Source organism: Chelonia mydas, chromosome 3 (assembly GCF_015237465.2).
Source record: "Chelonia mydas isolate rCheMyd1 chromosome 3, rCheMyd1.pri.v2, whole genome shotgun sequence".
Taxonomy (NCBI): domain Eukaryota; kingdom Metazoa; phylum Chordata; order Testudines; family Cheloniidae; genus Chelonia; species Chelonia mydas.
In genome coordinates, this window is record NC_057851.1 from 191,657,722 (window position 1) to 191,675,257 (window position 17,536).

General features: G+C 37.3%; 1 protein-coding gene across 15 annotated transcripts in view; it reads left to right on the forward strand.

Annotated features, from left to right (window-relative positions):
• ESF1 (ESF1 nucleolar pre-rRNA processing protein homolog) overlaps window positions 1–17,048 on the forward strand; it is a 71,045-nt gene extending 53,997 nt beyond the window's left edge. For all 15 annotated transcript variants that reach the window (XM_043544012.1, XM_043544007.1, XM_043544004.1 and 12 more), the window contains 3 exons: window positions 11,884–11,957; window positions 15,175–15,321; window positions 16,163–17,048. In XM_043544012.1, the coding sequence (XP_043399947.1) occupies window positions 11,884–11,957; window positions 15,175–15,321; window positions 16,163–16,456 (515 nt within the window). In that variant the 3' untranslated portion in view covers window positions 16,457–17,048. The remainder of the gene's footprint in view (window positions 1–11,883; window positions 11,958–15,174; window positions 15,322–16,162) is intronic.
• The last annotated feature ends 488 nt before the right edge of the window (window positions 17,049–17,536 follow it).

A 17,536-nucleotide genomic window follows, 5' to 3' on the forward strand; every position in this document is an offset into this window, starting at 1 on the left:
GATCTCTAGATGTTATAGTTGCAGGGGAAAAAAAACTTGAATATTTGATCCGAGTGTAACCAGTGTGGTGGTGTCTTAATGAGTTTGCAGTGAGCCTGAAAAAAATATCTATCTCAGTGAATTCAGTGGGTGCTAACTCCAGTGCTAATGATGATACGTATAATGTTGATATTTAAATATATCACTGCCCATCAGTGCATTTAAGAAAGGAAAGATAGTATGTATTAGGAATACACCTATGTTTCCAAAAGTTCCGAGTGGGGGAGGGAGTAAAGAGAGTGTAGAAGATGCATAGAATCGTAGAACTGGAAGAGAACCTTGAGAGGTCTTCTAGGTCAGTCTTCTGCACTCATGACAGGACTAAGTATTATCTAGACCAGCTCTGATAGGTGTTTGTCTAACCTGCTCTTAAAAATCTCCAATGATGGAGATTCCACAACCTCCCTACGCAATTTATTCCAGTGCCTAACCACCCTGACAGGAAGTTTTTCCTAATGTCCAACCTAAACTGCTGTTTCTGTAATTTTTAAGCCCATTGCTTCTTGTATGATCCTCACAGGTTAGAGAACAATTTTTCTCCCTCCTCCTTGTAATAACCTTTTATGTACTTGCAAACTGTTATGATGTCCCTGTCCCGCCCCCGAAAAATCTTCTCCAGACTAAACAAAGCCAGTTTTCTCAATTTTCCCTCATGGGTCATGTTTTCTAGACTTTTAATCATTTTTGTTGCTCTTTGGACTTTCTTCAGTTTATCCACATGTGTCACACAACACACAGTCAACCTGTGGAACTCTTTGCCAGAGGATGTTGTGAAAGCGAAGACTATAACAGGGTTCAGAAAGAACTAGATAAATTCATGGAGGATAGCCAAGCTGGGCAGGGATGGTGTCCCTAGCCTCTGTTTGCCAGAAGCAGGGAATGGGTGACAGGGGATGGATCACTTGATGATTACCTGTTCTGTTCATTCCCTTGGATGCACCTAGCATTGACCACTGTGAGAAGACAGGATACTGGGCTAGATAGACCTTTGATCTGACCCAGAATGGCCGTTCTTATGGTACCCAGAACTGGACACAATACTCCAGTTGAGACCTAATCAGCTTACAACACTCCTGCTAATACAGACCAGTATGATGTTTGCCTTTTTGCAACAGTGTTACACTGTTCACTCATATTTAGCTTGTGATCCACTATGACCCCAGATCCCTTTCCGCAGTACTTCTTCATAGACAGTCATTTCCATTTTGTGTGTGTGCAATTGATTGTTCCTTCGTAAGTGGAGTACTTTGAGTTTGTCCGTATAGAATTTCATCCTATTTATTTCATACAATTTCTCCAGTTTATCCAGACCATTTTGAATTTGAATCCTATCCTCCAAAGCACTTGCAACCTCCCATCTTGGTATAATCTGCAAACTGTATAAGTGAGCTCTCCATGCCATTATCTAATCATTGATGAAGATATTGAATAGAACCGGACCCAGAACTGATTTCTGCAGGATCCCGCTAGATATGCCCTTTCAGCTTGACTGTGAACCACTGATAACTACTCTCTGGGAATGGTTTTCTAACCTATTATGTACCCACCTTATAGTAAGTCCATCTAGGTAGTATTTCCCTAGTTTATTTATGAGAAGGTCATTCAAGTCAGTATCAAAAGCCTTGCTAAAGTCAAGATATACCATACTTTCTGTTCCCCTCCCCATCCCCCCCCCCCCCCCCCCCCCCCCCCCCCATCCACAAGGCTTGTTACCCTTTCGAAGAAAAGTATTAGATTGGTTTGACAAGATTTGTTCTTGACAAATCCATGCTGCTATTTATCACCTTATTATCTTCTAGGTTTCTACAAATTGCTTAATTATTTGCTCCTTTATCTTTCTGGGTACTGAAATTAAGGTGACTGGTCTGTAATTCCATGGGTTATTCTTAGTCCCCTTTTCATAGATTGGCACTGTATTTGCCCTTTTCCAGACCTCTGGAATCTCACCTATATTCCATGCCTTTTCTAAGATAATTGCTGATGCCTCAGATATTTCCTTAGTGAGCTCCTTGAGTATTCTAGGATGCATTTTGGTGACTTGAAAACATCTAACTAGTTAAAAATTACTTAGACTTGTTCTTTCCCTATTTTAGCCTCTGATCCTATCACATTTTCACTGACATTCATTGTTAGATGTCCAATTGCTACTAAACTTTTTGGTGAAAACTGGAACAAAAAAGTACATTCCAAAAACTTGTTGGATAATCTTTGCCCGCTGCATGGGCTGTGTGTACATGCACACTTGTACCAGATTAATTCAACTGATTTAATTAATCATGTTAGTTAAATTGATATAAATACCTTGCTTTGGTTTGAGTAATGTATTTCAGTTTAGCTTAGACCTGCTCCTAATCAACTGAAGCTAAATTAGGGTAGATGGATTTAAATAATTTATTTTAATCTCATTTTGCAGTTGAACTTTTTAGTTATTTTCCTAAACAAAGGTTGATTCTCACAATTTGTAACCATTAAACCATGTTGTTTTGCAACTAAATATAACATTTACTCTAAACTTAGTACTTCTCTTTGCTAGCCAAGATCTATGCATAATGTATTTCAGCAGTTATGTAGCATAATATACATTTTTTCAGAATCTTATTTTTTGTTCTGTTAGAAAATGGTGAATGTTGCATTTATTATATACTAGATTAATTTTTTACTTGTGTGCAAATTGTATTTGCATGGAAGTTGGAATTCATCTAAAAATGAACAATAACAGTGTTTTAAATGATTACTGATAGTTATATAAAACTACCTTAAAGTGCTGGATACATCTGAAAAAAATATCAAAACATCTTTTTGTATTCAAAAATTATTAAACAAAGGAAGTATTGAACTTACTGTTTCTGTTCACCATGTTCTTTAAGATTTTAGAACTAGTTGATCTCATCTTCTCAGACCTAGGTTTTATTCATAGATTGGAAGAGGAAAACAAGCATTCGTGCTTTTTCAACTCCCATTTGATTTTTTGATTTTGAATGAACTAGTCATTAAGCTGAACTAATTAAAAAAAATAAAATGAAATGATGAAAATATTCTGTCTGCATCTGCAGAAGAAGCTACTGCTGTCAAAAACTAGTGTAGCACTTCAACAAACCCTGGTTCTAGGTGCTTAGCTCGTGACTTCCACCAGTTGAGTGATTTGATTTTCTCTAATACATAAGTCTTAATATAGGTTGTCATAATTTCAAATTTAATTTTAAATAGGTTTCTCTTCTAAAAATGTTTTTAATTTAAACACTCATTGAAATAAAAAACTTTTTTAAAATAATTGATTTTTATTCTGAGCTAAAACAAACAAACAAAAGCAAAAACCTGATTTAAACTAAAACAAATGTTTATATAGGCTTTTGTACCCATGTGACTAACTCTATTTAAAATCATGTGTTTAAAACTAGTATAACTGTGCATGTAGACAATCCTTTAAAATGTATTTTAGAAGTTTTCCTTTTCTTCCTTTGGAAGTTGTTAAATGGCAGTTCAGTATTGTCCAAAAGAATAATTGGTCATCTTTGGTTAATATTAATAGACCAAAAAAAATTCGGAAGAATGTTGGTATTACCTGATTGAGTTTAATTTATCAAAGTAAAATAAGGAGCTAGCTTCAGTGTATGTATTTCCTAGGGATTTCATATGAAAATTAATATTTTGTGTACATAATGAGGAGTGATTTGTTGGTTCGTGTTCTTGGAAAGATAAAGGCTGAGTAGGCTTTTTAACTTGATAGTGAGCTCTTGCTTCAGAGATCATTGTGAAGCTTCAGAATAGGAAAGAACATTACAGTTTTCATAAATTAATTCTTTGCAGTCTCTCTGAAAAGGGAATAAATGTCTTAATTGTGGTAAAATTTAAAAAATATGTTTGGCTAATTCTGATTCTAGATAATATCTAAGGCAACTCTCAATTTAGTAATTCCACTTCCAGATTGTTACGGGTTTTTGAGGCTTCAGAGCAACTTGCAATAAAAGTCTTTTCAGTAATAGATTCTATGATTGACAAGATAAGTTATATGGCACTCACGTAAAGTAGGAACTTTCAAATTCAAACTAGTGACTGGAAGACCCCATTTCACAATATTAAACTTGTCTGGAGAAAGTTGGACATCTTGACATATGGGTATGGGACAGTTGGGCCTTTTTGGCACCAAAAGAGGAGTGGGAGGAGGCTTAGTGTTTCTGATCTCTAAGAAGCATTTTTAACTTTTGGTACTGAGGTTAGCGCATCTCCTTTCTTCCTTTTTTGATCAGGGGGAGGAGCAGAGTCAACTTCAAGTTTTTGGGGAAAGAGCTCCTGAACTTGCTATTTCCCACTTCTGCAACTCTTTGACAACTAACTGCCCTACTGCATCCTACTCGAGTATCATGCAACAATGACAAATGAACATGATGTTTCTATTGAAATAGTTCATGAAAGTTGAATTGTTGTCATGGGGCTTCAACGTTAACATACCATTGAGACCAATGGGACCAGTTCATACTTCTCTCATACATGTTGTTTTAAGGTGTCTGCAGAATCAGGAAGACATTATTGCATCTGTTGAGTTCACAGTATTACCACCATATTGTCTCACATGGACATCTCATCAAAACAGTCGTAAAAATGTCTGTGCTCAGTCTCCACTAGCACTGTTTCCATTACTACCACAGGTGGAGATGTGTTGGTGGTAGTGCGATAATTGGAGATTCCCACCAAAATGCTAAAGTAAACATAAGTGTAATATCTAAATAGTTAATATTCAAAATGAAAACTTAGACTGTGAAGCTCAATTATGGTGCACTTTTAAAATCTATTATGTAGCCACATACACCTGGCTCTGTTCATTGGAAACATCACTTTAGCGCTCTGATATTAAATCTTTGCTGAGAAATAAGGTGAGGCTGCTATTTGTGTGGACCCTAATTTTGGGGATACAATTTAGCAATGTTTTGTTGTATTTGAGGCTGGCCATGTCTTAAAGTACTACACAGCGGCATAGGTGCAGGGCTACAGCTTTGCCACTATAGCGCTTCGGTGCAGATGCTCGCTACGGGGGAGGTTTTCCCCTCACTATAGTTAATCCATCTCCCTGAGACACGGTAGCTAGGTTGATGGGAGAATGTTTCCATTGACCTAGCACTGTCTACAGCGGGGGTTAGGTCAGCATATCTACATCTCTTGGGTGTGTATTTCCCCCTGAAAGATGCAGCTGTACCAACTGAAATTGTTAACTCTGTAAGCGTTCTGGCTCTATGAAGCTATTCATATCGCTACAGATTCTTCACACTCCTGAAAGATGTAGTTATGCTGATGCTAGTTTTCCGTGTAGACCAGCCCTTAGTCTATACTACAGAGTTTTGCCAGCATAGCTACATTGGCTAGGGGTATGAAAAAATCACACCCCCAGCCAGCATAATTATTTTGGCAAAACCTCTGGGTAGACACAACTATGCTGACAGAAGAGTGCTTCTGTTGGTTTAGCGAATGTCATATGGGGTGGTGGTGTAACTATGCCAAGAGGAGCCCTCCTGTCAGCTTACACTACGCCTTCACTAGAGGGCTCTGATGATGTAGCTATACCGGCAAAGGCTCTGTCGTGTAGACAAGGCCGAAGTTGGCTCTAAGGGTTCCAAAAATTGGAGAAGCCCTACATGTGGGAGATATTTTGAGGGTGTTTTGAAAATCCTATTTTGCAACATTGAATATTGTACCTGAATTCATAGTCAAATCTTAATAAAAGTTTACAATCTGACTTTTTTTTTTTTAAATTATGCTCACCAAATTTTAAATGCTTCATTTAGAATTAGGTGTATCCTGCAATTTACATTGGACAGGAAGAGTTAATGCTATGAAACTTAAAGCAAATGGAAAAATCACTCAGTCAAATATGAATTAGTTTATTATACAAGCCAAAAATACTTCTGAAATCTTTATAGATGTTAACATATTTAAGTATCTGACTTTTATTCTTTCAGTAGTAAATTTTTTTTTTGCAGAAGGAGATGAAACCGTGATTGCATGTCAGTTGAAATGTATGGAAAGAGAATTAACATGAATATGGTAGAATAGCCTATAATATTGCATGAGGGATTTGTATGAAATGGAAAGGGGGGAGGGATTAGAATTCTAGTGTTTATACTAATAGTATTCTGCTTTTTATCATACCTGAACAAGTTATTTCAGGAGACAAAGTAGTTGATGGTTGTTCTCTTTGATTTCAGGAAACCATGTAAGTATGAGAGAAATGTGAAGCACTGTGGTTGTCTTGTTCTTATTCCAAAATTTTCCATAGCAGGCTCAATTAATATAGCCAGGTGACAGTAAATAATGGCTGGGTATGGCAATTAAAGATATTAAGATTTTTTTTTATAGAAGATTTCTTAGAATGGGTGCCCAAAGGTAAAAAAATCAGATTTGGTATTCTAATTCTTTTCCCAGGATTTAGTTAATTGCAAACTGTTAACTGCGAAGTTAATAGGTTTTTAAGGCCAGAACAGATCGTTATAATCATAAAATGAACAGGGAGAGAGTAAAAGGTTTTGATTAGCAGCTGAGGATCCTGTGCATGGAGATAAAGGGCTTGGTTAATTATCCTTTTGGTCTGTCTGTGTTAGTTTGTGTCTCTGCTGGGGCTATGTGGCTGGGCTTTCAAGCCTCTAAACAAAAGGGTGAGAAGTTTGTGTCTCTGTGAGGGCTAGGAGATTGGGGCTCTTTGGCCATAGGTCAGGACCAGTGTTCTAGTCTTAATCCTCTCTGTGAGTGAGGGGATGAGCTGACCTGCAAGGCTAAATGTATAAACCAGTTGTAAAGTGAATTCCGGAGGTGAGCAGGAGGTTACCGGGAGTTGGAAAGAGTTTGCAATAGAGAGTAGGTGCTTTTTCTCATGGGTTTGTGGTCTTGAAGGGCATCTGTTGATTCTGTTGTATCAGAGAGACAGTTCTTGGACAACCTGCTATCACCACTGCAGGTCCAATCAGATAAGTTTTGTTTCAAACAAACAGGAGAGATTGGAAAACAGAGAAAAGGGACTGGCAGTTTGTGACCAAGCAAGGAAGGAGAAGCAAGAGAGGATGGGATGGTCTTTGACCACCAGAGGAAAGAGAACCAGGAGAAATTCAACATAGGGAGAGATATCGAGTCATATTCCGGTACTCCTGCAGCAGCTACAGAGAATCTCTTGGAAGACTGAAATTCCAAAACTGGAGAAAAACACAGGGACCTCTGCAGGGCACATGAGAAGATGGATGTCAACCATACCCAAAATGTTCAGTGACCTGAAAAGGAGCTCTTTGTAAGCTCAAGAGCTTGTCTCTCTCACCAGCAGTAAAAGATATTACCTCACCACCTAGTCTCTCTAATATCCTGGGACCAATATGGCTACAACACCACTGCGTACTGCTTCAGAAGATTCTTTGCAGATCATCAGAGACTTCAAAGATCTTACAAGGGAGCTGAACGATAGGAAAGCATTGGTGGTGATCTGAGATCTGTCTTTCCCACCAACTGAGAGAAGATAGCCAATAGAAAATGTGAGAAGCAGACTGTTGGCTAGGTAAAGGGCCCAAAGTTGATGGTTTGGGTTTTGTGAAATATTGGGTCATCTTCTATAGGGAGAAAAGGACGTATGGGTTGGACTACCACTGTTTCAGTAGAAAGGGTTCCAGTTTTCTGGGTGACAGAGGAGAAAAGCCTGGGAAATAATCAGGAGGAATTAGAAATGTTCATTTATGAAAAGAAAATTTGGTATAATTAGTATTACTGAAACCTGGTGGGCTGAGTCGCATGACTGGGATTTTAATATTACTCCATTTTAGGAAAAAGAGAGTGGGCAGCCGAGGAACAGGGTTGTCATTCTACATCAAAGAAACTATTGTCTGCGTTAGATTTCTTGACAATTCAGAAGTATAGGACCTGGCATAGTTATGGATCAGCATTCTACCTGATAAATTCCAACGTGGGGTACTGGTTGGGAATCTGTTACAGACCACCAAATTAGACAAGGGAATAGGACGAGCAGCTCCTTAAACATCTTTATACAATGTGTACAACAAAAATTGTGTTTTCATGGAGTTCAAACTTGCAGACATTTGGAAGGGTTTCGTGCAGCCATTAATAGAAACTCCAGGAATGTTTTACAAGTTATAACGGGGTTCTCAAACTTCATTACACTGTGATCCCCTTTTGACAATAAAAATTACATGACCCCAGGAGGGGGGATTGAAGCCTGAGCCCACCCAAGCCCCACCGCCTCTGGCAAGGGGGGAGACCAAAGCCAAAAGGCTTCCGCCCCAGGCAGAGGGCCTGTAACCTGAGTCTCACCACCCAGGGCTTGGGCTTTGGTCCCAGGCAGTGGGGCTTAGACTTACTGGGGCCCAGGGCTAAAGCCAAAGCCCAAGACAGCCTTGGCAACCCCATTAAAATGGGGTTGTGGCCCACTTTGGGGTCCTGACCCACAGTTTGAGAACCCCCTGGACTGTAAGGACTGGCAAAGGAGCACAGCAAATTTCAGAACAATCTGAGTAAGCATTTGGATTTTACAACACTTCAAGAGAATATTAAGAGGCATAATCTACAAGTACGTGGCAAAAATATTTTTGATAGTCAACAACTCTTTTAATATAATAGAAAAAGGATTGATGAGGTACAATGGTTGGAAGCTGAAGCTAGACAAATTCAGTCTAGAAGTATAGCGTACGTTACTAATAGTGAGTTTAATTAGCCATTGGAATAATTTACCTTGTGATGTGGTGGACTCTCCATCACTGGAAGTCTTTAAATCATGGCAGGATAGCTTTCTAAAAGTTGATCGTATAGCTCAAACAGAAGTTATAAGCTTGGTGCAGAAATTGTTGGTTGAGGTTCTGTGAAGTGTTAAGCAGGAAGTCAGACTAGATGAACATATAATAGTTCCTTCTGGTCTTAAAATCTATTAATTTTGTCTGACTATTCTGCAGGTGGAATTAGTCTTCCATACTGGGTAAATGAACACTATTGTGTCAATAACTTGTAGCTGAACAAAACCACATTTTTTAGGAAAGCAGTCCTGATTTAAAGGCTACATGTGGTGATGATTTTATTGTCAACAGCAAAGAGAAAAGGTCTGACAATTTTGGAACCAAATAGTCTTAATTTCATGAAGCTACAAGACCAAGGCTGGTTCTGACAGGCTGCACAACCTATAGTTGCGAGGTGGGGGCTGGGAGGGGAGGTGATACACAGTCCTAATTAGGATCCGTCTTCCATAGGGAGGCAATTAGTTCTGCACTTACTTTCCTTATTCCTTCTCCATACACCATATTAGAAGTGAGTGTGAGCAAGCTGAGCCTCATGTACCCAGAGACGTTGGTAAGAATTTGGAGCTCCCCACATCAGTGAACCCATGTTTGTACGGCACCTAGCACAATCCTGGATCTCTAGGGCATTTAGGTGCTATAGTAATACACATAAATAACAATAATAATATGGATCTGCTTTGCTTCTGAGAGGTGTTCCCTCCTGGCACCTCCTATGTTTAGGGGCCCTATCAAATTCACGATCCATTTTGGTCAATTTCATGATCCTAGGGTTTTAAAAATCATAAATTTAATGATTTCAGCTATTTAAATCTGAAATTTCACGGTGTTGTAATTGTAGGGTTCCTGACCCAAAAAGGAGTTGGAATGGGGGAGGAGGGAGGATGTTTGCGGTACTGCTACCCATACTTCTGCACAGCTGCTGGCGCTGGCCCTGCTTTCAGAGCTGGCCAGCTGGAGAGCAGCGGGGGTGGCCGGGAGCCCAGCTCTGAAGGCAGTGTCACCTCCAGCAGCAGCGCAGAGGTAAGGATGGCATGGTATGGTATTGCCACCCTTACTTCTGCATTGCTGCCTGCAAAGCTGAGCCCTCAGTCAGCGGACGTCACTCTCTGGCCGCCCAGGTCTGAAGGCAGCAGGGCAGAAGTAAGGGTGGTGTGGTATGGTATTGCCACCTTTATTTCTGCGCTGCTGCTGGTGGGGTGCTGCTTTCAGAGCCCAGTGCCCGACCAACAGCCGCTGCTCTCCAGCTGCTCAGCTCTGAAGGCAGCAGCGCAGAAGTAAGGGTGGCAATATTGTTCACACTCCTCCCCCCTACCCCCGCAACTCCCTTTTGGGTCAGGACCCCCCAGTTTGAGAAACACTGGTCTCCCCCATGAAATCTGTATAGTATAGGGTAAAGCACACCTAACACCAGATTTCATGGTCCATGACGTGTTTTGCATGGCTGTGAATTTAGTAGGGCCCCACCTATGATTGTTTTTTCTCAGCCTCCCTGTACCTATCTCTTCCCAGTCTCGCCTGGTCTGTTTGTTCTTGCATCCCTGATGTAGCCAGTTTGGGGAAGGTTTCAGACTTGTTCAATTCTATTTGTACAACACAGAATTGAATAATATATGGAGAAGGTAGAACAAACACCTACAGAATAGGAGCCCTCTGATGGGCTTGAACTTCCTCTGCCCTGAATGGTTCCCTGGAGATGCTGAATCAATAGCTTAGGACTTGATGAGCAACTGATGTTGTACATCTTTGTTCTTATTGGCAGCCAGGATTTTGTGGTGGTATGTCTTTTGTTTTGTTTTTTTCCCAAAAAACTTTCTGAGAAACCCACCCAAGCTCTGCAAGCTATTTGGAATCAGTTGAGTGAATTTTTTTTTAAAAAGGAAATTACTTAAAGTATTTCAGGGGCTCTTCAAGAGATGTTGTGTCCTGTTGCGTAGCATAATTAGCAAATTAACTTTAACTAGACTTTGTTTTGGCTTGTAAATATTTCTAGTCTCTTTTCTGGAAACAGAATGGATCCAAATATGTTCCTTAAGAATACCCCCAAAGGACTGTAATGTATTACTGGAAATGGGTTCATTAAAGGTCAGAGAGCATGATTTAGTCCAGGCAGCTTTCCATCTTCCCTTCTACCTCATAACACTGTAGGTCTTGAATCTTTCTTGAGAGATAAATTTGATTGCATAGTATTTGTAAATAGGATTCTCCTTAATAATTGATTATTGTGGGCTTCTGTTTCCTTCTGTTAATATTCTTTATTAGTACAAGGATCAGTGTATGCACAGGACCTCCTTAGTGAGTAAAGAAAACTTCATCAGAGTCGCATCATGTAAGATGAGCTTAAATTAGCCCAACAATATTTTGGTCCCCTTTTGTTCTGCGATAATCTTTCTTTCATGCATAACTTTTACTGCTTCTCTGTAAATTTGGGGAATAATTTTGATCTTGGTGGTTGTTGTTGTTGTTTTTTTCCACATAGCCTTTATCTTGACTTCAACAAGGCTGTACTCTGGTTCAGCTGCCAGTACTATCAATGGACAGATTAGGAAAATATAAGTTTAAACTATTTTTCTTTTCTTAAACTATTTCTGTTACATTGTTCCTTTCCATACTGGAAGTTAAGTAGAAGGAATGAACATTTTAGAGAATGCACGTGAATTCAGTTACTTGTGTAGCAGCATAAACTCATTTCTCTTTGGATTTATAATGCGTGTAAATTTGAACAGTGAGTGGCTTTGTGTAACTGGCTATGCCCCACTAGTGGTTCTCACAACTGCTCTTTGCAAGAAGGAAGAAAAAATTGTACCATACCCCTCTTTTTTTTTTCTTTGCCTACCATCACTTCTGCCAGTTTGAGTGCTGATACCCACTCAGTAGACTGAGTGGATATTGTTCCCTGTAAAAATCCTTGCTAGGTCTTAACCATACCTGATTTCTTTTTTCAAACTTTTTCTTTTATTACCTCAAATTGAAATATCAGTTTCAGCTGACTGAGACACACTTTCAGATACTGTAGCTATAGGAATTAGTCTCATGTATACTTATGAATTAACTCATGTATTTGTTGTGCGATCAGGTTTAAAGAAAATATCAAAGAAATTCAAGACAGAAGAAAGTACCCCAGAAAAAGAAGAAGAAGAAAAGCACAAGGTAATTTTTGTGTTAAAGCATTAAAGATTACAGACATAGGTCCCAGTCCTTTAAATACTTGTGGAGTTAATCATATGTGAGTAGTACCAGTGAATTCAGTAGGACTACTCTGTTGATAGGAATATAATTAATGCCAGTCAGCATGTTTCTGTGGAAAACAGGTTTTGCCAAACAATCCTCATTTCATTCTTTGAGATTACAAGTTTGGTTGATTAAAGGAAACTATAAATGTAATAGACTTTTTTTTAAAGTGTTTGAGTGTTGGAAGGTATTCTGAATAGAAAATTGGCACTGTAAAGTATCAATAAAGCACTCATTAAATGGATTAAGAACTGGCTAACTGACAGATACCCAAAAGTAATTGTCAATGTGGAATCCCCATCAAATGGGGATGTTTCTTGTGGAGTTCAGCAGGCATGAGTGTTAGGCCCAAAGTTATTCAATGCTTGTATCAGTGATCTGAAAGTAAATATAAAATCACTGCCTCTGTGAGCTAAAGAAAAAAGAGCAGCGCAGACTAGGGTAAATTGATTTAAATTAGGGCTGTCAATTGATTTAAAAAATATTAATTGCATTGCTAAACAATAATAGAATACCATTTATTTAATTATTTTTGGATGTTTTCTACGTTTTCATATATATTGATTTCAGTTACAACACAGAATACAAAGTATACAGTGCTCACTTTCTATTTATTTTTATTACAAATATTTTCACTGTAAAAAACAAAAGAAATAGTATTTTTCAGTTCACCTAATACAAGTACTGTAGTGCAATCTCTTTATCGTGAAAGTTGAACTTACCAATGTCGAATTATGTACCAAAGAAAACCCTGCATGTAAATATCTTGTGACACCGGCTACAACAGTGTCATGCGAACGCCTGTTCTCACTTTCAGGTGACATTGTAAATAAGAAGCAGGCAGCATTATCTCCCATAAATGTAAACAAACTTGTTTGTCTTCATGATTGGCTGAGCAAGAAGTAGGACTGAATGGACTTGTAGGCTCTAAAGTTTTACATTGTTTTGTTTTTGAGTGCAGTTATGTAACAAAAAAAATCTACACTTGTAAATTGCACTTTCACGATAAAGATTGCACTACAGTACTTTTATGAGGCAAATTGAAAAATACTATTTCTTTTGTTTATCATTTTTACAGTGCAAATATTTGTAATCAAAAATAATAAAGTGAGCTCTGTACACTTTGTATTCTGTGTTGTAATTTAAATGAATATATTTGAAAATGTAGAACATCCAAAAATATTTAATACATTTCAATTGGTATTGTATTATTTAATAGTGTGATTAATTGCGATTAATTTTTTGTGTGTTAATTTCATGAGTTAACTGCGATTGACAGCCCTAATTTAAATCAAAGCAATTTAAAACACCAAGTGGAAATCTTCAATTTAAATAATTGATTTTAATAAAGTTTTCTATTTAGGTTTTTTCTAAAGAGAGATGCATTCTCACTGGTTGATATAGCCATTAAAACATGTTGATTTACAACTAAATAGAGCCTTCAGACTAGATTTGGTATATCTTTTTTTGCTACCTAGGAGGTAATTGTACACATTTATTTAAGCAATTACATTGTTTAATATTTTCAGATTCATATTAATTGTATGTTTTTACTATGTTAGAAAACAGTGAATGATGGGTGAAATCATAAATATTCATAATTTGAAAACTGAACCACTATACAATAGGAGTATGCCCAAGTGGGCTCAGTGGATAATCCTAATAAGATACATGATGGTGTCTCATGGAATCGGGTGGGTCCCAATGCCTGTGATGACTTTGCCAGTCTCTTGCACCCCGTAGCACAGGCCCCTGGATTTCCCAGGGGATCACGCCCTTAACACAGTACAAGACCTGTTGTTCCATAATTATAAAGCGTTACTTCAAAGCTAGATGTTTCCCCCTTGTTTCTTTCTTTATATATTAAAAAAAAAACCCAGCCTTTAACTAAAGTTTTTGATAGTGGCTCATGGATTCAGCATATTTATTTATTTAAATGTTTTAAGAGATTGTAATAAGCTTAGGCCTTAACATATTTTGTATTAAATTCAGATTTCATTTTAACCAGGTTTATTTTTATGAGGAAAACTTATAACTTAACTAACAAATTAAAAATCTGATTTAAATAAACTGATTTTTTTACTATTTTTTTCCGTAAACATTTTTTTTACCATTTTCCTCCCAAAAATAAATAAATCATTGATTTGTTTTTTTTATCCATCCTGACCCAGATGTCAAGAACTGTGAGAGAGACTGCTAGCGGAAAGGAAATTATCAGTGAGACATTTTTCGATCCCTAAAGGCTTAGTTATTCCACTTCAGCAAAAGTTAATTTTATTTTTTTTAACTAATGTTATGCTTAAATAGTTGTTTCCCATTTGCAGAAATAGCAAAGTTAGACTATTCAAAGTTATTTAGCAGTGTCCTGAATTCATGCCCTGGCTTGGGGTTCTCATTTCTCATTAGTGTGAATGGAGTTTAAAGTATCCACTTTAATCACATAATTTCTTTGCTTTTGTTAGTGTGTGCCCCAAACTTAATTTCTTCTTTTTATTTAAATATAGTTTTTATTTGTGAAAAACCAATCTTTTATAAGATAAGAATTACCTTGACACTTTTTTCATTTCTATGTTATAAATGTCAGTGTTGAGATCACATAAGTCTCTGAACGCTTGTAAGTGGAATGTTTAAGCATATGATCACTGTGAAGATGAAAATGAGTGACAATGATTATATATAATTAGAGAGCAACCTTTCTGGGTTGTTCTTTGTTTAAAAATAAAAATCAGCTATAGGAGAATTTAAAAACAAATACAATGCTTTAAGGTAAGCACAGATGGTTGTGGAATGTAGCCTATGTCACAATCCTACAAAGAGGCTAAACTGAATATAGATATAACAGCCTTGTGGAAATGAGATAAAATCTTTACCTGCTGTGCTGTACTACTGAGTATAAAACTTGTTGAATAGTACTGTAGTTTTCCTCCTCATCAGTTCTCCAAAAGTTTTAGAAGACATATTTAATTAATAATATAATAAACATTACTATGTTTTATAATCGCTTGCAATCTGTTTACAAATTACAACTGTTCCCCTGGAGCCTGGAAATCATGAGTGCTCATGTTTCAGAAGGAACATGTGTATTCCATACGTCCCAAAGAGATGTTATATAAATGAGCTCTTTTTATTGTAACAGGCTGAAATGGCACTGCTTATGATGGACGATGAGGAGGATGACAGAAAACATTTTAACTATGAGAAGATTGTAGAACAACAGAACCTGAGCAAGAAGAAGAAGAAACAACTAATGAAAAAGGAGGAGTTGTTAGAAGATGACTTTCAGGTAATACTAATACAGATTCCAAGTATTGAAATCTAATAGAATTTAGTAGTATCTTTACTTTTTCAAGAGGAGTGGATTGGAATTCTGATGTAAGAATTATACCTAAGTAATATGATTTGACAACATTTTAACAGTGCAGTTGAATATAAACCTCTTTATAGTACTTCTACACAGGAAAAGGCTATCATTACTAATGCTGGGATCAAACAAGGATACAACTTTGATCAGTCCATGTTGCTTTTGAATTTTTGTTACCGACATGTACGTGTGCCTAACCCTTTAGGACCTGGGTGCACTTTACATGGCTTAGATTACAAGCAATGTTTCCCTAACAGAGGGAGCAAAACCAGATTATGTATAGGAATTTAAGAAGACAGAATTCACTCTTCAAGACCACATGCAATCTGTTGGCTGGAATATTGATTATTGCCCGTCTCCACTGACTCTTTCCATGCTTGCTTATTCTTAACCCACAAGGAATGTCTTCAGTGGCCCACCTTTTGTGATATACAGGTTTTGCACAGGAGTGTCTCCTGTATGTTGTTGACTCTCCCATACCACCTTGCACACAATGCAAAGGACAGAAAAGTCCCCCACACGTAGGTGAAATTCACCCTCCATGAATGCATAGTTTAATTTAACCAGCCTGACCAAATTCTGAGAACTACTGTTTGAAATTTAAATATTAAAGTTTAGGTTCCAGTTAAGTAAGTTCTGACTTAGGCAATTAGTGTTACCCATATCTTGTACACGCTCTCCCATTTAAATATGATTACCATATTTTCTGGTATGTTACATTTTGTCCTGTTTCTCTGATATAGGTTCTCTTTTCTATCTTCAGGTGAACGTTGCTGATACAAGGTTTCAAGCACTGTATACTTCCCACTTGTTTAATTTGGATCCTTCTGATTCAAACTTCAAAAAGACAAAAGCAGTGGAAAAAATTTTGGAGGAGAAAGCTCGCCGAAGAGAACAAAAGCAGCAGAATCTTGCAAAGGAGATACAGGAGAATGAGATTGGAAAGAAGGGAAATGTCACTAAGAAAGCTGTAGATCCTGCTTTATCAATGCTAATAAAATCTGTCAAAAATAAAACAGAACAATTTCAAGCCAGAAAGAAACCAAAAATAAAATAAAGTCCAGTTGTTTGGCTTTCCTCAGTCCAGTCTGTATTCCTTGAAAAATGGCAAAATTCATAAGAGCTTTCTGGATGTTGAATCCCATAAACTAAGGGTTTCTAAAGAATCAGTGCCAGTGTTGGGGTTTGGGGATGAACTGTAGACAACCGATTACAATACCATCTTTCCCCCTCCCACAAATACCTCCTTGGAATAATATATTTGTAAAATAGTTCACAAACAACAGCATATGTAACAAAATTAATTTACCTAAAGCTGTTTATTTCATAACACCATTTCAGTTAAAACTAATAGAAATGTTAAAGATGGCTACGAAGAACTTCCTTAGTTGTAGTAATGGACACATTTATAAATGAGTGTGTGTGACTTCAGGTCCTGATGATTTTTAGATTTAAAAAAAATCTTTGGAATTTCATAATGGTGTTTTTAATACTCCATGAGTCTGTAAATACAATATTACTGGTAAAGATAATTTTAATAAACTGAAAGTGAAGATGGGTTGGATGAATTTTGTTTCTTAGTCAAGAGAACTGTGATATATGTGGATAACTTGTGAAATAATGAATAAAAATATATCTTAGTGCATTAATAATACTTTTCACTTCTATAATCGTCTAAGGATTCCAGAGCACTTCAGAAACATTAAGTGAAATTCTCTGATTTAGGAGAAATTCTCATTTACAGCAAGGAAACTGAAACAATTAAGGTCAAACTTGAATGCCCAAAGTCAGGTATCAAAATCCATTTTTACACACCTAAATAAGGATGGGCTCTATATTAGGCATTTTCTTAAATTTCTCCCAATGCTGCATTGCTGTTAGTGTAACTCCACTGATAGTTGACGGTGTTTAAAAAAGTACTCTAAAGGAGGTCAGTGCATGAAAATAGTTGCTGCACCTGCAACTTGACACTATGCAATGTATGTATAAAGAGAAATATATCAAATAATACAGCCGTTTGAGCCTGTTTACAAAATTAGTTTGTCAGAACTGTTAATATGTGTCCCAAAAAAATCTTCCTACAATAAGTCTACCTAGTGTGTGTGTGGGGGGGGGGGGTGTGAGAAAGTAGGAGTCC